The 26,237-nt window shown below is 34.0% G+C and overlaps 3 protein-coding genes across 4 annotated transcripts; 2 read left to right on the plus strand and 1 right to left on the minus strand.

Moving 5' to 3' along the window:
• The first annotated feature begins 4,693 nt into the window (after positions 1 to 4,693).
• Positions 4,694 to 6,249, plus strand: LOC140824703 (agmatine hydroxycinnamoyltransferase 1-like). The gene has a single exon (XM_073186248.1). The coding sequence runs from the start codon at positions 4,717 to 4,719 to the stop codon at positions 6,019 to 6,021; it is 1,305 nt and encodes a 434-aa protein (XP_073042349.1). The 5' UTR covers positions 4,694 to 4,716; the 3' UTR covers positions 6,022 to 6,249.
• A 10,821-nt stretch (positions 6,250 to 17,070) lies between these two features.
• On the plus strand, positions 17,071 to 20,303 carry LOC140823168 (uncharacterized). Its single transcript, XM_073184353.1, has 4 exons — positions 17,071 to 17,442; positions 17,885 to 18,862; positions 19,305 to 19,352; positions 19,516 to 20,303. The coding sequence occupies exons 1-4, from the start codon at positions 17,221 to 17,223 to the stop codon at positions 19,945 to 19,947; spliced, it is 1,680 nt and encodes a 559-aa protein (XP_073040454.1). The 5' UTR covers positions 17,071 to 17,220; the 3' UTR covers positions 19,948 to 20,303.
• Positions 20,036 to 24,625, minus strand: LOC140823167 (U4/U6 small nuclear ribonucleoprotein PRP4-like protein). Of its 2 annotated transcripts, none has more exons than XM_073184351.1 (6): positions 24,448 to 24,625; positions 22,804 to 23,704; positions 21,863 to 22,316; positions 21,562 to 21,759; positions 21,371 to 21,452; positions 20,036 to 21,090 (listed from the first exon to the last, which is right to left on the minus strand). In XM_073184351.1, exons 2-6 carry the CDS (start codon positions 23,697 to 23,699, stop codon positions 20,996 to 20,998), a joined length of 1,725 nt encoding a protein of 574 aa, XP_073040452.1. In that variant the 5' UTR covers positions 23,700 to 23,704; positions 24,448 to 24,625; the 3' UTR covers positions 20,036 to 20,995. The 2 variants fall into 2 exon arrangements, with proteins under 2 accessions (XP_073040452.1, XP_073040453.1); XM_073184352.1 differs by lacking the exon at positions 24,448 to 24,625 and adding an exon at positions 24,101 to 24,248.
• Between the last annotated feature and the right edge of the window lie 1,612 nt (positions 24,626 to 26,237).

Below are 26,237 nucleotides of genomic sequence, written 5' to 3' on the forward strand. Positions count from 1 at the left end.
ATTAGTTTATAATAAAAAATATAAGCAAATAATAGTCCAATTTGATAATGGAAAAAAAAAAGTAAAATTAGTTCTGATAGTAAGCTCACACATGCTTGTGTTATCATCTACATAATCAAAATTTGATTTATAATGCAATAATATGATTTTTTTTGTACATCTAATCTGATTTGGTTCGGAGTTCTCAATTTCCGTCGGATATGTAAGAAATATAAGTCTTGCGTTACATGAAAAACTTGGGATGTTCATGAAACTGTGGGTCATTGAAGGATTTGATGACAACAAAATTTGTTTTCCATCATTACGACGTCGATTTTGGTGTTACGTCAACATTTTATCGAAAATCGAACTAAGAAACTTATTACATTATATGTACACAAAAAAAAAAATCTAAATTATACGTCACTGTCTTAAAACCAATTCGGGCTGTTGGATTTTTTTATATATTTATTGCATTTTGACCCCTTATTTTTCAATATATTGGCCATAGACCAAGTTTGTGGGATCCAAAAAACTTTTTTTTGTTTCGAAAATTGCTGAAGTTTTTTCTTTCTTCCTTTTTGGGAAATAGAGAATATCGGTCAACGGCGGTTCCCTCAAACCAGTCCATCCCAAAAAAAAAACCTCTTGAAATTAAATAAAAAGCAATGTGTTAATCGATTTTCAAATTAATCATGGTAGTGTTTGCAAGAGCTTATTTTCAGTGATTCAAAATTTCTAGCCAACTGAAATGCTTAGAAATTATCTATATATCGATCGTAATGTAACACCTTTTTTCTACTTTAATATTATTGGGTACAATAATTGTCCCTGCTAATTGGTAGAGCGATTGAACCGTGATACTTGAACTGCTGTGCAGTTTAAAAGATTTGAGTTGCACCATTACCACCAGCTATAGCTTTTGGTAAAGCGGTAAACACTCGGTCCTACGTACAATTGGTATCAGAGCTAATATCACGGGTTCGATTCTCATTGATTGCAATGAGTGCAATCATTGGAAGAGAGATTGTTGGGTGCAATAATTGTCTCTGGTTGGTAGAGCGATCGAACCGTGGTGTTTGAGCTGATGTGCGGTTTAAAAGATCTGAGTTGCACCATTACCACCAACTAAAGCTTTTGATAAAACAGTAACCACTCTATCCTACAAATATGTACCTTTTTATTACATATTTCACCAAATAAGAGAATACTTTGTAGAATGCAAATAAATTTTAGAATACTGTAAAAAGGGTGAAGTATCCAGATTTGTAGCTCACTGAATTGTTTCTTGATCTTACATGACAAGAGAAGACAGACAAAGTTTGGTATGTGTCCTTATCATTTTCAGGAAAAAAAATATTGACTTTATCAAAACTGTTTATGCTCATTCTTCAAGCAAACAAATTAAATGGAAAAAATAATAATATCCTTGATTTATTTAATTATAATAAAAGAATGAAAATAGGATTAATTAGATTAATTATTCAAGCACCCCGATCATCTTATACCACTAATTAATTAAAATCTGAGTTAGATATTGTTGAATAATTAATAATTGTGTTTCCGAAATCATTTTAATAAACTCAGATTAATAATCCTTTGAAACTGATTACATGACTTTATTATTATTATTATTATTATTATTATTATTATTATTATTATTATTGTTGTTGTTGTTGTTGTTGTTGTTGTTGTTATTGTTATTGTGTATATTTTAATTTTTCACGAAACATTATCTTACTTGCATATATTAACTAATAAAGTTTAAACTAATGATGAAGTTTAGTTTTAACATATATTTATAGTGTGAGAAAAAATGTTATAATATTTGTTCAGTAAGTTGTCGTGTTTCCTATTTTTATAATCTATTTTGTCAAATTGAGTATTATTCCCACAACTTTGTTTTTACTCATATTTTGTCGAAGCGTTGACATGATGATGATCAGAAATGCTGACATAATATCATAAAATACTAATGAAACATCGGACCAACATATTTCATGTATGGTGCCATGCACATTAACGAAATCATACTAAAACCCAAAAAAAAAAACAAAATTACAAGTTAAATGATGAAGATAAAAATGAATTCCAGGATTAAATTGATTATTTTCCCTTAATGTAGCTAGCATTTAAATGAAAAAATTATTGTGTATATTGGCGTGTATAATAATATTGTTGAACCAAAGTTATAATTGTCTTGGTATGTATAATATTGTTGAACCAAAGTTCAATTTGTCTTGGTATGTATGGGGGAGGGGTCGTCGCGTTCATCCAACCAAATGTTGGTTGGCAAGTCAAAGCTCAATTTCAAACATGCATTTTCTTGACTTCTCATCTTCTTTCACCAAACCAATCGCTACGTGCCATTTGAGATTGAAATATCTCGGATCACACTGTTTTCACGGAAATTTTCATTAATATTTGCTTTAGGTTTTCAACTCTCTCCATATACTTATATATATATATATATATGTATACACACATATATATATCTTTCGGACGAGTCTGTTGCATAAGATTTGTCCAATTTCAAATTATTTGACTATTGTAATTCATGTACTATTACGTTAATCTGAAATTTTATTCTGTTACAATGAATTCTTATGTCATAAAATAATGATAATAATAATAATTATCGGAGGTGACATTACATGATACTTTGTCAGCTAATTAACTAACGAAAGAGGAAAATGAGCTAGCTAGCTAGGCCCACTGTATAATGACTAATGATTGGTAACATGATATTGAATCCGCTACATCATCGGGCGGAGCGGATGGTAGACCCGGCCACCGGCCAGTCTGGGTCCGGGTTGGACCCGGTGGTCCTGACCCTTAACAATGACCATCTACGACGGTTACGGGTCCAATTCATCCCCATTTTTGTTTTTTAAAGAATAAAAATAAAAAATATATACAAAATACAAGTGAAAACAGTCAGAATTATTATGTATGGTACGATTCATACATTTTATTTTGAGAAAAAACAATTTTAAAAAATGTTAGGTCGACGGTTCAGTTGACCCGGTTAACCGGGCCGTTGATAGCCTGACTGAGCAATGTTTTCAAAACCGGACCGGACCGGCCGATTGGACCGGTTCAACCGCGAACCGGCCTCCAGACCGGTTCAACCGCGAACCGGCCTCCAGACCGGTCCGGACATAAATAAAAACCCGAAAAACAGGTTTAACCGGAAAAAACCGGTTCAAACCCGGTTCAACCGGAAAAACCGGAAACCGGCCGGTCTTCAGGAACCGGCCGGGTCTGTGAAATTATAAAAAAAATTGCCCAGAGATCGGCGACGGTTATTTCAAAAACCGTCGCTATATGGCGACGGTTAAGGAATAACCGTCGCTATTTAGCGACGGTTTGAAATATTTAGCAACGGTTTTTTCAAACCGTCGCTAAATAGCGACGGTTTTTTAAGAAACTTTATGTTTGCTACTTTTTTTATAATTAATCTTGATGTTTACTTGGGCACTTAAACTTGGTCATCACTATTTGGTTACATGTTATGTGTAATTTGGATTTTTGAATTTCAAAAGTGATGTTTATTTTGATATTTGTTGTAATTTTCATCTTAAAAATTAAATAAAAGCTATAAAAACATAAATAATCAATATTTTACTATTTTATTTATTATATAAAATAAATAAAATATTAATTTTATTGATCCTGTTCGACCGTCCGGTCGAACCGGTCGAACCGGTTGAACCATTTTTTAAGGCTTCACCAGTTCGATTAACGGTCCGGTTATAAAAACACTGGGCCTGAGTACGGTTCAGGTCGAGGTCAAACCCAAACCACGGCCAGGTCTAGCGGATGGCAAGATGGAGACAGTGTAGAATTTTAAACTCATCTAATAATCTTCACTCACCTCTTCTTTTTATTATTATTTGATCATTTATGTTGTTATATTTCAGTTGTAATTTTCACCTTTTATTTTTTTGCGTTTTTTTTTTGTTTTTTTCGATTTTGAATCATATGACGTTAATATGGTGGCAACATAGTGCCAACATGCGAAGCTTGTGTATGCCATGTTATATTAGCATTTTCATCAAACGTATAGATGATTTAAGTATTAATGTTTTCTTAAATTTTTCTTAAATGTATGGAAAGGTATTGGGTTACAAGAATAAATATAAATATTATTATATGCTAATGAATTTCATGATACGTAATGCATTTGAGGATATTCTTTTTTATTTTTATTTTTTTAATTCATGAAAGTCAGAAACATAAAAATAAAAAAAAATGATGAATTCTAACCACCCTTTCAAAAGGACAAGGAAAACGAACGACTTTTCGATCAATAGCGTAATTAAGAATGCTTTTCGAAATTTAATTACACAAATTTATTCAGATAACACATGTGATCTTTAATGAATCAATTAGCAGTAAATGTAACAATTAATATAACATACATATATACATAGAAGATTCATACCAATTTTATCAAATTACATTAGATAATAATATAAATTTCCATTTATTATGATGAATTGATTTAAGTAAATATTCCCCTAGGCAAAATAGGCAATGTGCACAACTCTAATTTTCAATAGCCGACAAACCAAATCTGCCAACCACGGTCTGAATTGGTATGATCATTTCATTAATAAATGAATGAATAAAAAATTGCATAGTGCATATGTTTCTAGTATATAAACACGTGAAATCCTCCCCGAATTTCAAACCAAATCTCATTTTATTTTGCAATTAGATATACGCAAAACCATGAAAGTGAAAATATTGAGCTCGAGGCTCGTCAAGCCTTTGTATGAGGAAAACCCTCCCCCAACAACAAAATGCATCCCCCTCTCTGTTTTTGATCTGGTCACCTACGACCAACACGTCGCCGTAATTTATGTTTATCGTCCACAGATCGTTTCGAATGCGACGATAGAGTTGGGCCTCCGGAAGGCATTGTCTGTCTATCGAGAATGGGCGGGAAGACTCGGTGTGGACAGTGAGGGAAACCGTGTCATTCTTCTCAATGATGAAGGTGTTAGGTTTATCGAGGCATCGGTGGATCGTGGGCTCGATCATGTCACGCCCTTCATGCCTTCGACTTCTCTACTATGTCTTCACCCGAGTTTAGAATGCACGGTTGAATTGGTTCAAGTTCAAGTGACGAGGTTCTCATGTGGTTCGATGGCGGTAGGGTTCACTGCGCACCATTTCGTGGCTGATGGACACGCTACAAGCAACTTTTTGGTTGCATGGGGGCAGGCATGTCGGGGACTCCAGATCGACCAGTTGCCTTTTCATGATCGAAAGATATTCTCTCCTCGAAACCCTCCTCTATTCGAGTTCGAGCATAGAGGAGTTGAATACCTAGCCCAAAACTTCAAACAAATTTATCCCTTAATCGATCATAGCATCGAGGACGTCGTGTCATACAAGGTTCGTTTCACTTCGGACTTCCTATCCGCCCTCAAGGCGAAGGCGTCTTCCATGAAAGGGAATGCCAAGCCCTTTAGCACATTTGAGAGCATTGTGGCACATCTATGGAGGGCCATAACCAAAGCTCGTGGCATGAATGCGTCCGAGACAACTCAAGTCAGGATATCCGTCGATGGTCGTGCACGACTAAACCCTAGCGTTCCGAAAGGTTATTTCGGTAATATGGTCCTTTGGGCATTCGCCAAAGCGAAAGTCTCCAACCTGTTAAACGAGCCCCTCCCCTACGCAGCCAACCTTTTACACGAGGCGGTGGTTAGTGTGGACGACAACTATTTCAAATCGTTCATCGATTTTTCGAACCATAAGGTGAAGGAGGAAGATCTGATTCCTAATGCAGACACAAATGACTTGATATTGTGGCCAAATTTGGAGGTTCATAGTTGGTTGAGGTTTCCCTTTTATGACCTAGATTTCGGGTGCGGCGGCCCGCACGCTTTCACCCCCTCGTTCGCTCCCACGGAGGGTATGATCATTCTTCTCCCATCTTTCGTCGGAGATGGAAGCATAGAAGTTTGTGTCCCTCTATTTAGACAAAACTTGGAGAGTTTCAAACAAATCTGCCATTCTTTAGACTGAAAAAACTTGAACTCAAATCAAACAAGATAAGTACTCTTCCATGGTGAATATAAAATCAAATTCAAGAAAAGAAAATCTTCCAGCTTTATCGATGGGATATTGTAATATAATATATAGCTTATTTTACCATGATTTGGACCAAATACAAAATCTCGTTATAACCAATTTCTTGTAATGATTGTGGAAGATTAATGTATTGAAAATTATTAATTTATATGGATTTAATCCAGCTATATATATATGTGCCATATTCTTTATCTTAATTACATGTTACTTGTAGTTGGGATTCAGATTTGCAGGCACGTTCTGTGTCTGGGGAAGTAAGATACGTGCATGAAAAATTAAGGCGTGTTTGGTTGGTCACTTGTTTTTATTGTATCATGATATAATTATATTAGCTCAAATAATTTAATTATAATTCAACTAATAAATTGAATTAAGGAATTTTTATTTATATTTTTGTTTTGAATATATACATAGGTTCCAAATTATTAGACACACTAATTAAATATATCGATCTGGATTAATATATATATTTCGAAGACATGAATAGAAATCGAATTTGTTTTTTGACATGATAATTATAAGGTTAACTTAATGAGTACTTGTAAGAAAACAAAAACCTAAATAGAACAAAACTACGCAAAAAGAGAGATGGGCGACTAGTTTATCTATTAATAGATACAATGCAAGAGAAATATAAAGTAATTACTACTTAAGTATCAGTTATTTATACTTCATTTTTTAGTTGATTGTCCGAACTACACAGTTCAGTTTTTAATTGTTTTTATTCATATACCATTATTAATTAAAACGTGAAAACATAAAACTATTTTTTAAACGAATTAAATTAGAGTAAAATAGGAATTCTGTTTATAAATTTTATTTAGAATAATGTACTAAAATCCATTTAAATAAAAATAAAGAGAATATAAGGCAAAATAACCCATATATATAATTTAAAATGAGAGAAGAAAAAATTTTGTTTCTCTTTGTTTTTGTTTAGGTAAATTTTAATGTGTTATATGTTAAAGTAGGTATCCAGCAAGCCGACTTATGGCTGCAGCTTTAATGACTCTCGTGTAAAAACAATATTTATTTTAATAATATTTTACATTTTTATCCAATTATGATATTTATTTTATCAGCATTTATCTCATGCAAGCTGCATAGATAAAGTTCTTAAATGTAATATAGGTACAATAAGGACTCTCTCAACGTTAAATCATGAAATTCATTATAAAACATACCGTATATTCTAATAGATTTCGAGTTGATTCATCCACCTATAATAAAGATAATGGTCGCTTGAACTTAAGACTAATATCTGTCATGTAATCGTCGTGGTAAGAGAATGAAGATATTCATCCATATATATTGGTAATCATTTGATGATGCACTGAACAACACTCTCTCGAACTTGGTCGTCAAATGGCGAGGTTGGGTGTAGTTTCGAAATACGCAGAAACCAGTGCATTGTAGTGGGGATTCACCGCTCACTTACACGTGAAGATATCATATATGTGATCTTATGAGTTAATAGTACAAGTAGTATCTGGCCAGAGTAAGACATGTGCTTTAGTCAAATGTGTTTTTCTAATTTTACACATGATGTCACTCTTATTACTCAAAGATATATCACATCGCTATCGAAATCATTTGCAACTCTCGATATACCAATAGTTGTATATTTGATCGAGATATATTAGTTGAAAGGACCTTATTGTACGCTAACCATAACTTAAGGTTCTAGCAAACACTATCAGTGATACCTAGATAATCATGAGGCGATGATGCTACACATTTTTACCTTGATTCGATGGGTGTAATGAGATTTGAGTTTCGACGTTCTTGATCAAGAGGTGATGAAAAGAATGAGGCTAATTAGGGTAAGGCCGAATAAGATAAAATGTTGTTATGAATCATATGAAGTTGTGAACCCACAGGCAGTTTATCTCTGAACCATTGAGGGTTACACAAGTATCAGATTATGTGTTCTTGTTGAGATAATCAATTTCAAGACATTGAATTTAACGACTGTAGTTTGATGGAGATCAAACAGATTGCTTATAAAGGAGTTTATAAATAGATTCCTTGTAATAGAATTTGTGGAAGTCAGCTTAATTGTAAATTAAGTGAGAAGAGTGGAACTGCCTATTAGTGAAGGAGTTCACAAAACTGGTAGATGTCAAAAATGAATCAGTGAAATTTTGTCCTTCGAAATTTTCAATTTTCTTTATATGAACAAGATTTGTACCCTCGATATATTGTGCAGTCTGATCATCGATCGAAGTTATAACAAGTTCACAATTATTTATTTACTAAAATTAGAATCTACTAATTAAATAATATTATTAATAGTAGTGAGTACTATATGTACATGGTTTCATGGAATATTCTGGGTGGTCTAGAATTAATTAATTAAAAATTAAATAATGATTATTATTTTTACATATGTGTGTGTGTGTGTGTGTGTATATATATCATGCATCATGAAGAGTTGATTTTGCATGATATATACTACACGAGAATTTTAATTAATGAAAAAATGAATCCTAATGGTTTTGTGTATCGAACAACGGATCAAGCTGCAAAAACTTTTGTTAATGAAGCTTTCTAGGTTTAGTCTGGTATGGTTACACCCTCCGCTGATTTAAATTTTCTTTATACTTTTTCTGGATTTGGTTTACATATTATCTAGCTTGTTTTAAAAAGAAAAAATAAAACTTTTGGCTTGCAATAGATGAGGCAATTCCATCACTACAAGAAAAAAGGTATACGAAAAACCGTTGTCGTAGTTATTTAAAAACTGTTGTTAAAGCCCCTGTTTTTAAAGGGTGCGCTCAAAGACAACAGGTTTTTTCCGTGGTTGTAGCTACAATTTGCGACGGTTTTTCAAAAACTGTCGCCTACAAAATTAGAGACGGCTTAATGTGAAACCGTCGTTATATCATGCTTTTCGTCGCTAATATTGTAGCGACAGTTAAATTATAAATTCTGTCGCTAACTTTAGCGACGGTTAGTTGATGATTTCCGTCGCTAAGTTTAGCGACGTAAGATCATGATTTCCGTCGCTAATATTTTCGGAAAAATAAAAAAATTACTTTTAATAATTTAATAAATCTTAAAAAACTTACGATTTGAATAGGATAACAATATTCATGATATATTAACAAACACATAAAAAGTTACCAAAAATTAAAGGGAAAAAATTTACCCTAAATAAAATTAAATCGTGTAAGAAGAAAATTTGAAGTGTGGTAAAGTGTTAAAATTTTGTAAGAGAGAAAAATTTTAAGTGTTGTGAAGTTGGTGGAAAAAATGGATCGGAAGTGGTGGTATTTAAAGAAGTTTTGCGAGACTGTTTTGCTTAAAACCGTCGCTAATTATGGCGATTTTTTTCAATTTTGAAATATTGTGACGGTTTGATTTGACCGTCACTATATTTAGTGAAAGTTTTAGCTAAAACCGTAGCGACGATGGTATTGAAGTCGTCGCTATATTTATGAAGGCGACGGTTCTAACTAAAACCGTCGCTAAGTTTAGCGACGGTGTCGTCGCCATTTTAAAATAGCGATCGTTTCGGCCAAACCGTCGCTAATATAGAAACAGCTACTACAGTTGTCGTTTGTCGAAAAAAAACTTTAATCGACAACGATTTTTTAAGACACCGTTGTCGATTGTTCAAAAAAAAACACGCTTATAGACAACGATTCATAACGTTGTCGTATAGGACCGTTGTCATTGACCCTAAAAACCGTTATCTTTGACCCCCAAAAGACAACAGTTTTTATAAAACCGTTGTCTTTTGCTTAAAAAAATGTCATACGACAGCGATTTTAGTGAAAATCGTTGTCGTATGTGTGTTGTTGATTAATGAATTTCTTATAGTGCATTTTTAAATCATTTGTCCTCGAACACGAACCACATGGATTTATTAAAGGTAGTAAGGCAAAACGCTCCTTTCAGTTTCTTGCCAATATAACTTCTAACAAAAGAGATCTAGTGAATTACCCTATTACCCAAGATGCCTCGGCGAGTGCTTATCAGATCATGAGTTATTTTTTGTTGGATGAAAGCATGGCAATGAGAACGAATCTGATTCTGCACCCTTCCGGTGAAATCCAAGATGTATAGTATCGTCTTTAAAATGATTTTAGTTTTTTAATAATATCCACTTCATTATATAAAATTGATTGGCAAATTTAAATATTGGGGCTTGCTAGCAAGAAAAATGCAAAAATTAAATTTGACAAGTGTTCGACAAAATATAAATGTACGTAAGACCCAACGTTTGTCAATTAATTAAAAATTATATTTGGTGGTAACATGTAACTCAAATATCAAGTCTTGATTGCTTTATGTAACATAGATTATTATTGCACTTTCTTTCGTTTACATTTCCTATCATTTTACTAATTATTTTTCATATTATTTATAATATATTTTCACTCTGATTTAATTTCTATTTTATGATATAAAAACTTACATACTTATAATGTATGAAAACTCTAACCAAATAAATTTTTGCCATGTCTTGCATCTTCTCATTTTCCACCTAACCTATATTTTACTTGAAATTTGCCATCTAAACATTAGCAATAAAATAAAACATTTTCATAATACCATTAATTTACTTGACCCATATATAACCCTAATCCTTCTGCACACAATTTCCACTTTATAAATTAATGAATTTGAGGCCATGGACACTAGAAATATATTGCTTTATTTCGTAATGAAATCCAAGAAGAAATTGACATGAGAACTGAGGTTTATGCCCGAAGATCACTTAATATTTGGCTTATCTAGTAATTAAATATTATCGGATTAAACAAAATCATTATTTATCATCCACGAACAATAAGTCTTCAATCGAACAGGAAAATCCTAAATGAAAAATGATGTGACCCTTTTTTAAACCATAAGATCTAACTTTGAGAGAATAATAATAATATCTCAAAAATATGGTTGAATTAACCATAAATACATTACAAAAACAAGCTAAAGACAACGGTGAAAAACCATAGTCGTAGGTCTTGTAAAATCATTGTTAAAGATCATTTGGTTTAAAGGTTCGCTTAAAGACAACGGTGAAAAATCGTTGTCGTAGATGTCTAAAGACGATAGTGAAAACAATTGTCATAGCACTGAAAAATTGTTGTTAAACTAACGCTAATTAGCGAAGGTTTTTCATATTATTTCCGTCGCTAGTTGTTCATATGATTTCTGTCGTTATTGTTTTACGTAAAAAAATTACTTTTATAATTTAATAAATCCAACAAAAAAAACTTAAAATCTACCTAAACTAATAATATATATAATCTTAACACTTAGAGTTGAAGCGAAATTAAAATTTTGAAAGAGAGAAAAATTTATTGTGGGAAGAAAGAAGAAGCGCATATTTATAGACAATTTGCGACGGTTTTTGTTTAAAATGTCGTTATTAACGACGGTTTTGGCTTAAACTGTCTCTATTAGTGACGGCTCTTATTAAACTGTCGCTATTAGCGACGGTTAAGCTGAAGATGTCGCTATTATCGACGGTTGTTTAAACAACTGTCGTAATTTTTAAATTAGCGACGGTAATTTAAAATTGCGACAGTTTTATTGAAACCGTCGCTAAATATAGCGAAACTTTTAAAAACCGTCGGTCATTTAAAAATGCGACGGGTTTATAAAACTGTCGCTAATTATAGCGAAAGTTTTTACCGTCGCCAATGTAAAATTGCGACGGTTTTATTAAAATTGTCGCTACAACCGTCGCTAATTTAAAATTAGCGAAGGTTTTTGTTAAAAAAATCGTTGTCTATAAGCGGGGTTTTTAGGCTACGACAATGGTTTTTGTTAAAACCGTTGTTAAAAGAAAAAACACAACGGTTTTAATAAAAACATTGTTGTAGGAGTGTTTTTGATGATATATTTTCTTGTATTGATAATTTTTCGAACCGATTAAACTCGACTTGTTGCCTCCTATCCTACATCTTCCAATTTTTTTCCATTTTTCACCTTACCTGATTTAGACTTATGAAATCAGTGATTGAAACGTATTAAAATTTAAAAAAAAATCGTCGGATCGCATAATTAAATAACAAGCCTTCCTCACATAATTAATCCACCTTACAAATCGATGATTGCGTAATTTTTTATCATGAAAATTTACGTTGAGAGAGACATTCCATTTATGTTGGCAGAATATTCATTTGATCACTTAAGTTTAAGAATAAGACTTTTAATTACGTTTGACCTTTGCCTCATTTGTTTCAACTTCCTCTAATAATTAAAATTTTTATTAGCAAACAATATATATTCATGGTGTTTATTAGTGATTAATTGGACTGATTGCGTGGGAAAGAATTTTGGGAAAATAAATATCATGTTTTTGTTTTATTATATCGTTTTTTTAATGACAATGGAGGTGGGGGTTTTGCTTGTTATGTGGGATCGACTACATTTTTCTCTCTGTCTATTGGGAGAGATTTATATATGTTACTAATGTTGATGTATTGTCTTCTCGCAATCAAAGCGTAGCGGGAGTTTAAAATTTTAGTTTTGAAGTTCAAAACATTCATTAAGCGTCGTATGATATAAATAATTCATAAAGTGTTTAATTTAATTTACCTTCAGGTATTTTTTGGCTCCAAATATCGCGGTATTTATGCGGTAATATTTCTTCTTGCATCGAAATTGGATCGCCAGAATTTGAGAAATTTGGCGGCGATACAGCAGCGTGGTAGAAGGATGGTGGCCGAAATATTTCCTCCAAATAATTGTGAACTCATTATAATTTCGATCGACTATCAGACAACGTCGATGTATTGATGGTACAAATCTCGTTCATATAATGAAAATTAAAAAATTTGAAGTTCAAAATTTTTATTTATCCATTTTTGACAGTTGTCAGTTTTGTGAACTTCTTAACTAAAATAGGCAGTTTCACTCTGCTCACATAATTTGTAATAAAGCTAACTTCCACAACTTACAATAATAAAATCGAGAACACATAATCCAATACTTGAGTGATCCTAAATGGTTCGAGGATACAGCTAGTTGTTGATTCACAACTTCATGTGATTCAGAACAACATTTGTTCATATACTGGCTTACCCTAATTAGCCTCATTCTTTTGATCAACCTTTCGATCAAGAACGTCAGAACAGAAGTCTGATTGCACCTATCGGATCAATGTAAGAACGTCTAGTGGCATCGCCTCATTATCCCCCTAGGTATTACTGATAGTGTTTGCGAGAAATTTAAGTTATGATTATCTTATAGTACGGTCTCTTCAACTCATATATCTCAATCTAATCTGCAACTATTGGTATATCGAGAGTTGCAAATGAATTCCATAACGATATGATATATCTTTGAGTAATAATAGTAATATCGTATGTGCAACAAGGAAAACATCTTTCCCTAAAGTAAATGTCGTGCTCTGGTCAGAGACTTCTTGCACTATTAACTCATAATATCACAAATGATATCTTCACGTGTAGGCGTGCGGTGAATCCTCGACTATAATGCATTGACTTCTATGTATTTCGAAATTACAACAAACCTCGCCACCTGATGATCTTCAATAGAGTCGGTAAACGCGTCAAAGTACATGCTAGTACGAAGATCATCCACGTTGTCCTGGATCAAATGACTAATTATGTACAACCATAATCATGGACTATTACACTCGATAAATGATAACCACTTATAAAAACGAGAAAGGGTCGTTCCGTTCATCATAAAATGATCACTCATCTGTAGGGATTGATATGTCAATGCCCTTACTAATGAAACATGACGTTTACATCGCAAATGTTAATCTCAAGTTCAGATGATTTTTGACTTTATTTTAGGTGGCTGAATCGACTATAAACATATTTAGAAAATATATGGTACGATTTTAAATGAGTTTCATGATTTAACGTTGAGAGGCAGACCTCATAATACCTATAGTATATTCAAGAGCTTTATATATGAAGCTTGCATGCGATATACACATAAAGTAAACGTCATAATTGGATAAAACAGTAAAAAATTATTAATTTTTACATAAGAGTTATTAAAATTCAAATCACAAGTTGACTAGTTGGACACATACTCTAATTATGACATTTACTTTATCTGTATACCTCGTGCAAGCTTCATATATAAAGTTATAGGATTAAAACTCAAAACAGACCAACTTACGAGACTAAAATCGTAATTTTCCCAAAACTCACTTAAATGTCATTTATTATTGTAAACTATTTAATGCTTGATTAACCATTTAGCATTTATTTTAAATTTTAAAATTAATACACGAGCTTTCCTTTCTTTTTTGAGTGAATATTTTTAAAAAAGAATTATACATCTAGTCTTAAATTTATGGTGTTCTATCATTTTATCTATCATTTAATATTTAATTCAAAATATTTAAAATCATATTAAAATTTAAACATGTTTTATTATGTTTAAACTAGGACTAAATGCACTTAATCTTGATACGATGTTGTGTTTCCATAACCCCGATTTTTTAATTAAAATATCGACGTGATTTTATGAAATTTATAAAAGTGGAGAAAATTTAGAAAAACTTCCTTAGAATATAGGAACGTACGGCATACTTCACTTACTCCTTAGGCATTCGTAGGAGTTGGTTAATAAAAGATATTGTATTAAGGATATAAATAAACTAAATTGTTCACGAGTTATTCGGGATTCAGCTCGACAATTTATCAAACCAAACACAAACATAAGAATATTCGGTTTGTGAGCTCGCAAATATGTTCGTTAATAAACTAGTGAACTCGATCTCAGCTCCTTTAGGTGGCTCGCAAGCTCGAGTTTGGATTATTTGTTGAGTTGACAAATAAAAATATTAGTATTGATGTCATTGGAAGGAATTGAACACAATACCTTATTAAAATAAAGATAAATTCAGACCATTTAACCACAATTATATTTTTAATCTTATTTGCATATCATACTAAAACATTCTTTAAAACACAATAAACAAAAAATAATAATATAAATATACCAACTTAATCTTCTTCCCAGGACATTTACATCATTAAACCATATGCAAATTGAGCAACTTTATAAATTATTATATTAAACTGTTAATTTAAATTGAATATAATGAATTTATATTGATTAAAAAATTAAAATCTAAATTCTAAGATGATGTTAAAGTTTAGGATTTTGTCAAAGATGGCGTGCGATGTACTGTTGGACTGAGCGGTCCTAATAATTAGTATCAAAGCCAACAGTCATGTGTTCGATTCTCATTAATTGCAAGAAGTGTAATTATTGGGAAGAAGATTGTTGGGTGCAATAATTATCCCTACTTGGTAGAACGATCGAACCGTGGTGCTTGAGCTGTTATGCGGTTTAAAAGATTTGAGTTGCACCATTACCAGCAGCTATAGTTTTTGGCCTAATGGTAAGCGCTTAATCCTAATAATTAGTATCAGAGTGAGGTCATGGGTTCTAGTATCCCAAGAAGCATATTTCTATACTTCTGGAACCATTCATGAGTGAAAGTAGTACTGAGACATATGACCTCATGTGAAGTTCTCATGCGTCAAGCTACTGACGTTGTAAAAAGTGACACCAGATCTTAACGGGTAATACTGTATCTGCTAGGGAAATGGCCGACGGTAGGGAAAAGATAAGACTGATCTCTAATGGATATGAGATAGCACCAACAGACAGACACACACCTCCTCAGGGTCATGGGTAGCACCAACAAATATTGAGATAGGTGACCTCATGTAAAGTTATCATGTGTCAAACTATTGATGTTGCGCCACTTGATCTGATTGGCTAAGTGAGCCGTAAAAAAGTGACATCAGATATTAACGAGTAATATTGTCTCTGCTGGAGATAGGGTCGACAGTAGGGAAAGGGTAAGACTGATTTTTAATGGATATGATATTGCACCAACAGATAGACACGCACCTTCTTGGACTCATGGATAGCACCAACAGATAGACACGCACCTCCTCGGGCTCATGGGCCTGACAGCCCGACCCATTAGCACTCAAATAGGTGCACTCTGCGCTGCTACAAGTACAAGAAAATAAAGATGGGCAATGGCTAACAACTATAGCTTTTGGCCTAGTTGTAATCGCCTTGATCCTAACATGTACTATTAATTCCAATAACTATTATGGCTTCTGAATCAACTTTCAGTGTGGGTGGTACAGTTATTGATCCATATCGTGCCAATTTGGGAGTGGAGACAATTCAAATGTTGTTTTACTCAGAAAATTTGTTACGCGCTCATTACCAAATTAAGAGAAGAGAAAAAAAATAAGTGAATTGATATCTAATTTAATTGTGCATTTATTGATTATGTATTATGTCTAATTTATCGTGTTCCATTACATTTGGTTATTTTTGTTTAATATCTTGAATTTTCGTACATGTATGTAAAAAGAAATTCGGGGCTTAAATATATTCATTTGAATTAAAGTACTTGACATCAACTATCAAGAGCTTTTAAAAAAATTTGTCATTAAATTGATGAAGTTTATTTGTTTTTTAAATCTAAATATATTATTTATTCTTGAATAAATTGATAACTCATTTTTTTAAACAACTGGTATTATGAACTTTAAGGGTAGTTGACTAGTTGTTGTTAGAGATGGTTTTGTAATTCTTGGTTCTAATGACTTCTCTAACACCTTCTCTACTTTCTCACAAGACTTAGTTGAAGCGTTGAAATATTGAAATTTTTGCAATGTTATTTATATATTAGTGTCAGTGTGTGAAAAATATTTGATAATGAATTTTATATTTTTATTGTTGTGGTGTTATGAGATATTTGGTAATGGACTATATGGTGATGTTATTTATAATAATTATTTGGATGTTAGATGTAGTATTTTGAAATCTTTTATACTGTCCCATTATTTTTAATAATTAATAATTAATTTTGAATTTATTTAAAATAATGCATCATTTATAGTTTTATCTTATTTCTTTTTAATATATATGTTTTTTAATAATTATTGTTTACATAAATTAAAAAATATATATCATTATGTTGTATCAATTATTTTAGACGATGCCAGTTAGAGCAAAAAGACGCCTCCTCGCGCATCTTCTTCTCCGTTGTTCCAATTAAGAAACTAAACCCTAATCTATCCGACGTCACTGTCACACTCTTCTGCAACCTTTCGAATTACCGGAGTTCTAGTGCTATTGATTGATCGATCCATGGCGGAGGAGAATACGGAGGCCGCGAGGATCAATGGCGAATACCATAGCGAGACCAGTGAGTACAGCTCGGAGGATGAGGGAACCGAGGATTACAAGCGCGGCGGCTATCACGCTGTGAGGATCGGAGATTCCTTCAAGAACGGTAGATACGTTGTTCAGAGCAAGCTTGGATGGGGACATTTCTCCACTGTGTGGCTGGCCTGGGACACTAGCAAATCTGTACATTTTCTCGTTATTGTCCTTTTCATCTCACTTTATTTTTTGCTCCTTGTGTTGGTGAATGAATCTTGCGATTGTTGTTAATTTTCCGTTATTGGAGTGTTCAACCCATTTGATTATTGTAGGAATAAGCAAAGACCTCCAAATGACTGTTATTGTTTCTTTTATCAATGTAAAAGCTTTTACAGAAAACAAGACTTTGTTATTCATAGTTGTGTTAAGGTGGGTAGCGGGTGAGATTGATTTTTTCAGCTTGGTTGTTTTAATTGTTTGGTTCTATTGTAGGAAGAGTAATGATTGCGTTAAAAAATTGGTTGGCTAAAAAACTCACTCTACGTTGTGCGCAAGGGTGGAACATTTAGCTAGTTTTCTCATGATTGGTGTAATTGAAAGAGGGAACTGATTTTTGTATGTTTATTTTCTTTTACGTATTTGGCACTAGATTTATGTAGCTCTGAAAGTTCAAAAGAGCGCTGAACATTACACAGAAGCTGCAATGGATGAGGTGGCAATATTGAAACAGATTGCTGAAGGTGATCCAGAAGACGATAAATGTGTTGTGAAGCTTTTGGACCACTTCAAGCATTCAGGGCCAAACGGACAGCATGTGTGTATGGTTTTTGAGTACTTAGGAGACAACCTGTTGACACTAATTAAATATGCAGACTACAGAGGTGTTCCTCTTCACATGGCTAAAGAAATCTGCTTCCACGTTTTGGTGGGATTGGATTATCTTCATCGTCAGCTATCAATCATACATACAGATTTGAAACCGGAGAACATACTACTCATGTCTATGATAGATCCAGCTAAAGATCCGAGAAAGTCAGGTGCCCCTCTTGTTCTCCCATCCAGTAAAAGCAAGATTGTGCCCAAGCTTGAGCCTTCTAATGATCAGAATAGTTCGTATAGCAGCCTGACTAAGAACCAGAAAAAGAAAACTCGAAGAAAAGCCAAGCGAGCAGCTCAGAAATGCGTTGGGCCAGAAGATTCCAAGAGAACCGAGCTTGATGATGAAGCAAGTAGTCCTGAAGCTTCTCAGCTGTATGGTAAGTCCAATGGAGAGTCTGTTAAAGAAGGAAGGATTACTTCAGTTGCAGAAGCAGAAACTAATAATGGAGCAAATGTTGAATGTAAAGGAACTAAGGTTCGTAAGAGAGGGAGTCGATCTGAGAGGCAGAAGCTCTTGGCAGAAATTGACCTAAAGTGCAAGTTAGTTGATTTTGGAAATGGATGTTGGACATACAAACAATTCACAAGTGACATTCAGACGAGGCAATATAGATGTCCAGAGGTTATTTTAGGATCAAAATACTCAACATCAGCTGATATGTGGTCACTTGCTTGTATTTGCTTTGAACTGGCAACTGGTGATGTTTTATTTGATCCACATACCGGTGATAATTATGATCGTGATGAGGTATGTGGACCCCCTTCTTTGTTCTAGCTAATATACATTTTATTTGTATCACACACGGCATAGCTGTTCAACTAGCTTAGTCGGGCCTGTCTTAGCTTAATCTGTGTTCTTCCATGTTTCTATTACATTATTATTTACTCATCTAATCAATGTAGCAGGCCGCCTCTATTTTTTGCAAAAGCCGTTGCCTGGACTTCTAAAAATATAGGGGTTTACCAGAATTGGTTGCTACTTTATTTTCAAATGAAATTTCTCAACTCTAGATTTAATAGGAAAAGACATTGTTTCTTTTTGTGTGTGGGTGTAGTTTCTAAGTGTCAATTTATATATATAACCACCGAGAAATCCTTTTTTGCCATGCATATAATATAACAAAATTTGAAATCGTTAATACTCATCTACTGTTAATGTCATATACCTAATACTTTTATTGACTCCGAAGGATCATTTGGCCTTGATGATGGAGCTTCTTGGAACGATGCCACGCAAGGTGAGCTGTTCTGTTTGCTTATTTTTTAGCAAATTCCTCATTACCCTCGAAATAAAATCTTCTTTGAAATTGTATGTGGCAAGGCAAGCACTGTGCAGCTTGTGCTGCCCTTAGTATATACTTTCTGAACTCCACTGTTTTGCTTGATGAACATAATCTGCAGGTTGCCTTAGGCGGGCGTTACTCACGTGAATTCTTTAACAGATTTGGAGATCTGAGACATATTAAAAGGTTAAAATTTTGGCCTCTTCATAAGTTGCTCGTGGAAAAATACGAGTTCTCTGAACAGAACGCGAATGAGATGGCAGATTTTCTTGTCCAGATGTTAGAATTTGTGCCTGAGAAAAGACCAACCGCAGCACAATGCCTTAATCATCCATGGATTATAGGACGGCCTCGACAGCTTACGCCTATGTCTTTGAAGGTGATTGACAATGGTGGTTCCGACAAGAAATGTGAGAATGATGAAAGGGAAGCAATGGAGGTCAGAGTCGGAAACATTGCTATCGATGTAACTTCTTCTGAGAAAGACTGTGATTCCAAGTTTAAAGGGAAGCAATGGAGGTCAGAATCGGAAACATTGTTATCGATGTAATTTCTCGATATCGATGTAATTCCTATCGAGAAAGACCGATTCCAAGTTTAAAGCACACCCTTTAAAATAGTCATAAATTGCGATTTGGTTGTCTTTGATCCATCTTGAATCTCAAGTAAGGTACCATTTTTGCATACTCTCCCTCTGCTTGTGTTGAGGTTGGTTCTTCCGTTTTTTTCCTTGTGGCTATTATCCCCTGCTCGAGCAGGAGAATGGTGAAAGGCTAAATTTGAGTGCTTGTATTGCGTCATGACAATGTTTATTCATTTACAGGGCAACGCTTACGAATGCCCCCCCCCCCTACAAGTCATCTTATTTGTAATTGTTGGGCCCGTTTCCAATTAAGTAATACATTTTACCTTCATCCCCTCGTAGACATTGATTGTCATTGTGAAGATTTTTCAAACGTCCAGATAAATCATAGTGGCTGCAAACATGTGGATCACATATAACGTTTATATGTACACGATAGTTCTAACTTGTATTTTGCTGCAGCTTAACACCGCAGATTTCTATCAACATCCTATGTACAGGGCAGGGAAATAATCCTTAAATAAACTAGTAACGATAAAGAATGAAGAAAATGCCATCTACAAAAGATCTGATAAATTAGAAATCCCATTACTTTTAAGCAGCTATTTTGTGTTTTCAGAGGGAAAGATAAATATAACTCGAAACATGGATGCCGTGAATCAAGCAAGATGAGTGATATATATCAAGCGTTTGACGCAAAGATGCTCACGTTAATGTAAAACTACACCTCAACTAGACACATCGGCATTTTTCGGGTCAACGATAATACAAATTCCCATCTCCTTGCGTAGCCTTTTGTTTACTAGCTTTATATAAGGAACATGCCCAAAATGGGAGATTACGAAAACCTGTGGGAAAGTTACCGCAAGTGTGTTGACAAATTAACAAATGAACAACACTCAGTATCTGCGCCTATCAGGCTTTCAAAGTCAGGACATGCAATTTAATTGTATCATGCAAGAGCCCGGCAGAACAGAACAGAACAGAACAGCTAACCAAATCTCATTCAGGTCTTTCAGTCAACTTCCATTGCCTTTTCTTTCTCACTTTCTTTACTTGTCCATAATTTGATAGTTCGATCATGTGAAACAGTCGCAATACACTGTCCATCTGCATAAAATGACACAACAACCTTGGATGATATATTATATAGTTCCTGAAGTATTTATTAAAATCAATTAAATTAATAATAAGCATCGGCCTTCCACGAATCAACAATAAGCCAAAGGAAAATGACATGATGCAAAAATTCCAACTTAAAAGAAAAATAGTTTTTTTATTGCATTTTATTTAAAACAATTGGCGACAAAGAAACACCCAAAAAGATCATAACCATAGGCAACTGTAAACATAAAATAATACTAAGCCTCTGATGTTCAGAGGGACTGACCTCCCATAATATCAAGCGAGGTGACTTTTGATTCATGACCAGACAAAGTCTTCACGGGCTTGAAATCTCTCGAGGACCAGACCTGAAATGAAATGCTATGATAAGTTTCACGAATAAAACCAAAAGAGAGAAAACCTAGCCGGCATGTTAGAAAACCTTTCCAGAAGTCATAGTTTAGAATATGTATACACCTTAGCAGTCATGTCATATGAAGCAGTAACTAATAAGTATCCATCCTGAGGTTCAAATTTGACTTGAGAAATAAGGTTAGAATGAGCAGGTATAATGTACAAAGATTTTCTTTTCCTCAGGTCCCATATTCGGCATGTGTTATCTTCCCCACCAGTAGCTAAATGATAACCGTTGGGCGAAAAACTGAGGCCAAGAACCTGAAACCACATATAACAAAATGGTTATCATAAAAAACTAAGACAAAGCAGGAGTAAAAGAGAGGCAAAGAACAACTAATCTAAAAAGCTCAGTGAGTCTTACTGGCTTGACATGGCCTTCCAGAGCAAGAATACTCCTCCCAGACCTTAGGTCCCACACTCGAGCAAGAGAATCCAGTCCACAAGATGCTGCTAATGAGCCATCATGGTGAAAAGACAATCCATACACACTCCTGCTATGGCCTTCTTGAAGAAGCAACTCCTCACCAGTCTCCACATCCCATAATCTCCAAGTTTTGTCAAAACTAGCTGTGCCCAAGTACTTTCCAGATGGATGGAATTCGATACGAGCAAGACGATCCAAATGACCTTCAAATATTCTCAGAACTGCACCGTCTGGATTCCATAATCTTGCGGTCCTATCGGCAGAGGCGGTAGCCAATTGATAGTTTATTGGAGAGAATGCAACATCTGTAGCTCTTTCTGAGTGGCCCTTTAGTGCAGAAACCTTGTTTACTTCAGGCATGGTCCATAACTTTGCAACCCCACTTAAAGAACTATGGAAAGATGGAAAAGGAAATAAATATAAGTATGGATTCTTCAAACACGATATCTTGCAGGGATTGAAACAAACTATAATATATCACCAGAAAATGTGAAGGGAATCACATAATTAAACCTCTCAGGCAAATTTATGGGCTATGATGAAATTATACTTATCATTACAGTAGAAACTCTCGAAATAACCGGAATCACATACAAAATATGATATGCACAAGCAGGCACTAACACGTATGAAAAGAGGTTCTAAAAAATAAATAGAATACCAAACATCATGAGGAAAGGATTTACAACAATTGTAAGAGAATAGCACATCAGATGTGGTACAATTTGACAGTGGTTAACAACCTAAATGCACCTCACCTGCATAGCCACTGCTACGTGGGACCGCAAGTGAATAACTAAGACGTGCACAAGAAAGTGTCCAGTTAACTCAAACATATATACATACACATGGTAAGAATAATAGACAGTGTAGATTACCAGGTGGCAAGCATCTTCCCGTCATGTGAAATTGAGCATCCAGAAAGAGGCCGATCATCACCTATCTCACTGGAATCCAAGACCAACTTTTCTGCCTGTTTCAAAGACCAATCTATCTCAGCATCCAAATCCTCGTCAGGATCATCCCTTTTCTTCCTTGAACGATGAAGGCGCAAAGCAGCTTTAACTATCGAATATTTTGCAATATCTCTACGGGCCTCTAAAAGTGCTTGTGAACCTTCGGTGAAAAAGGGATACTGAATATCTTCATCTGGTTTGGCTGGTGCCATCATGGCTGCAGCTTCTTCATCCTCATGTGCTTTCATCAGCATTTCCAGCTGGCCTTCAGAATCAAGTTTTGCCATAAGTGCCCTCAAACGGTCACGTCTCTCCATCTCCCTTTCCCCAAAGAGAGTTATAGGTTCACCAAGCCGTCGGAGTCGGGTTCGAACAGCTCCGTCATTGGTTGGGACTGTCATAGCAGCCGCGTGACGCTTCATCAAAAGTTCCTGCATCACTTTCTCTTGCCTCTCTCTAACCTGCCTGCTTTCTTCAGAGATTTCATACTCATGATTTGATCCCGTGGGAGGACGAATATATCCAGACTCATCTTGATCAGAATCTGAATCACTAGCTTTTGAGTCTCCATTCTGGCCTAAAGGTGGTCTAATGACAGTAGAGTGGGTGGGCAGTGGCGCTAATGGCCGAGGAATTGGGAGAGGCACAACAGGTATTGGGGCAATAGGAGGAAAGCCCGGGGTTAAGATGGTGGGTGCAATTAGCGGTTGTGCTGGTCGAAGAGAAGTTGTATCCATTGCAACCATTTCATCGTCAGAAGCTGGAGCTGAAGCCTCAGTAAACGAAGTAGAGACTGTACTTTTGTCATCAGAATCCATCGTTCCTGCTCAATGAGGAAGCACAAATTTAATAACCTCTTCCAACTAAAACAACCACCAAACCGGTACATCGATAACAGCAGTAAGATGGGAAGTATTACACCAAACAATGTACAGTTCTATGGTGTCTTATAAAAAAATTGATATCATTCCCTTATAAATGTCTTTTTTTTAATAAACTAACACAGGCAGGCTTTTCAACAAAAAACAATTACATAGATATAATATGAGCTCAATTCTTGATCAAATTTAAGAAGTATCCTAACAGAAAGTCAGGATAAACAAGAAATTAAAGTCCATATAAGAATAGGAAAATCAAGAGTTTGACCACATAGGACGTAGCCAAGCCACTACAATAATGAACTCATGCGAGAACAATAGAACCATCGAAACTTACATACATCTAAATTCAAAAGTTCTGAAATACAAAACTTATTGTTTAAATACAAACAGCACTAAGCATCGAAATCCATAATTAGGAGCCTTTGCGAAATAATGTCGGAGTCGAAGAAGAATGCACATTGTAAGTTCGAATTTAAAACTTCGGCAACCAGAATCCCAAAATCTATAGAGCCCCATCCCTCCTGGTCCAGCACCCACCCAGACCCAGCGACTACCCTAGCCCCAAGCCGGATACACGTGATTGCAACAAAATTAAGAGAAATCAAACCAAAACAAAGAAAAATAAGAAAAAATAGAAGGACGAGAGGGAAGAAAAAGAAGAAGAAGGGGAAAAGAAAACCCTTACCAGCACCTGCCGTATTGCCACGGGAAACAATTACAGATTAAAAAAGGAAAATAGAGACAGCATCATTTATGCCCAAAATTCATTATTTCTTGAACTCTACTGTCGGCTCTATGCTCATACAAGGCTTCAAGCCCACGGACCTGAAAACCTTATAAATAGCTCCAACTTCTGTTAAACTCTTGGATTCGTAAGAGGATCGATCATTGCATCGAACCGAACCGAACCGAATCGAACCGAATATTTGGTTAACCGAATCGAATTTCACGATTCGGTTTGGGGTTTAACCGATTTTCTATTTCTTTTAATTTCTTATTTTTTTCATTTATGTATCAATAAAAATAAGTTAAAAAAATTAACAAAAAATGATTTTAAAAAAATAAAAAAAGAGGTTTTCTGTTTGGTTCAGTTGAGCTAAAAAAATCGAACCGAACCTAAAACCGAAAATCTGAAAAAATTAAAACCGAACCAATTAATAGTTCGGTTTTATATTCTAACCTAATTTTCGATTTCAGTTCAATTTGGACGGTTAACTAAACCGTGAACATTCTTATGAGCGTCGTTCGCGCATCTGGACTTGCACACTTGAATTTCATGTACCCGAATTAGATCGAATAGGGTAAAATATCAATTCTTGGCGATATGATTTAAATAATGAAGTTATAAATATCAAACTATGTATTTCAGATTATTTGTTTCATTCCAAAAACGACCGAAACTTGGTTTTAAATTAGTCGATACTTGCTAATTTATTCAATACAACCCCAAACTTTATAGTCTCATTTCAAACTATATAAGAAAGTTATTTCATTCAAATTGTTAATTCCACAAAAAGAAACACTTTTCTAGAGAAAATTTCGAAAATAAATTTAGATCTTTAACTTAAACAATCAAATCAATAAATTTTTCAATGTCAAACGGCTGGACTTAAAATTTGAAATTTGCACAATTTTACTATTTTCAATAACACAAATTTATGTCTTGTATTTATTCTTACTACAAGATACTTTGTGTTTTGGCTATGTAAGTAATGATTAGTTATAATATATCTTTTCTATGCGGCTTTAGGACATCGTTATGTGACGTGACTCTCTATCGACTAAATTTTGTCATGTCTATCTTTTATATGATTTATATTTGCCTTATTTTGATATTTATTTGCTCTTGATTTTATAAAATGTTTTTCTCCAAACACAACTCACAAAACTCCGTCAACACAAACAATAACATGTTTGAAACCTAATTAAAGTAATTATTCAAACTCAGTTTTAACATTCTGAAGTAACGAAAAACATATGGTCCATTCTTTTCTTTTAAAAGAAACAAGGGTAATCAAATTTTTTTTAACCATCCGAATTGAATTGTACCGTGCTATTTTTTCTTATTTTTTATAAAAAAATTACGATTAAAAATAATAATCATAAACCGCTCCGTATACATGATGAGGTTATTTTTTTTGTCAAAAAACTCATCAATTTGTAATAATATATAAACAACATACTCAATTTTAAAAAAAAATCAATCTATTTATCTCAACTCTCAGACAAAAATTCTTCCTCCTAAAAAAAAAACCACTCATTTTCTTCTTAAATATTCTTCATATTAGTCTTGTATTTGTTTAGAGTATTTATTTCTTAGTAGGAATATTTTAATCTTGATTATAGTTTTAATTTTTTTATTTATTTTGATTATTTGAGTTATATTTTATATTTGAAAGACATTTTATTGTTATTGTTTTTGAAATAATTTTAATATATATTCTAATATTTTGCACTCTACTCGATCATTTTACA

Source organism: Primulina eburnea, chromosome 2 (genome assembly GCF_022965805.1).
Source record: "Primulina eburnea isolate SZY01 chromosome 2, ASM2296580v1, whole genome shotgun sequence".
NCBI lineage: Eukaryota > Viridiplantae > Streptophyta > Magnoliopsida > Lamiales > Gesneriaceae > Primulina > Primulina eburnea.

What these genes read in the sequence shown, in the direction of transcription:
- LOC140824703 (XM_073186248.1), top strand. Translation starts at nt 4,717, where the DNA reads ATGAAAGTGAAAATATTGAGCTCGAGGCTCGTCAAGCCTTTGTATGAG.
- LOC140823168 (XM_073184353.1), top strand. Translation starts at nt 17,221, where the DNA reads ATGGCGGAGGAGAATACGGAGGCCGCGAGGATCAATGGCGAATACCAT. An exon ending in ATAATTATGATCGTGATGAG is followed by an intron (nt 18,863 to 19,304) that starts GTATGTGGACCC and finishes TTGACTCCGAAG; the next exon opens with GATCATTTGGCCTTGATGAT. An exon ending in TTGGAACGATGCCACGCAAG is followed by an intron (nt 19,353 to 19,515) that starts GTGAGCTGTTCT and finishes CATAATCTGCAG; the next exon opens with GTTGCCTTAGGCGGGCGTTA.
- LOC140823167 (XM_073184351.1), bottom strand. Translation starts at nt 23,699, where the DNA reads ATGGATTCTGATGACAAAAGTACAGTCTCTACTTCGTTTACTGAGGCT. An exon ending in GGGAAGATGCTTGCCACCTG is followed by an intron (nt 22,317 to 22,803) that starts GTAATCTACACT and finishes ATCTTTCCATAG; the next exon opens with TTCTTTAAGTGGGGTTGCAA. An exon ending in CATATGACATGACTGCTAAG is followed by an intron (nt 21,453 to 21,561) that starts GTGTATACATAT and finishes ATTTCATTTCAG; the next exon opens with GTCTGGTCCTCGAGAGATTT.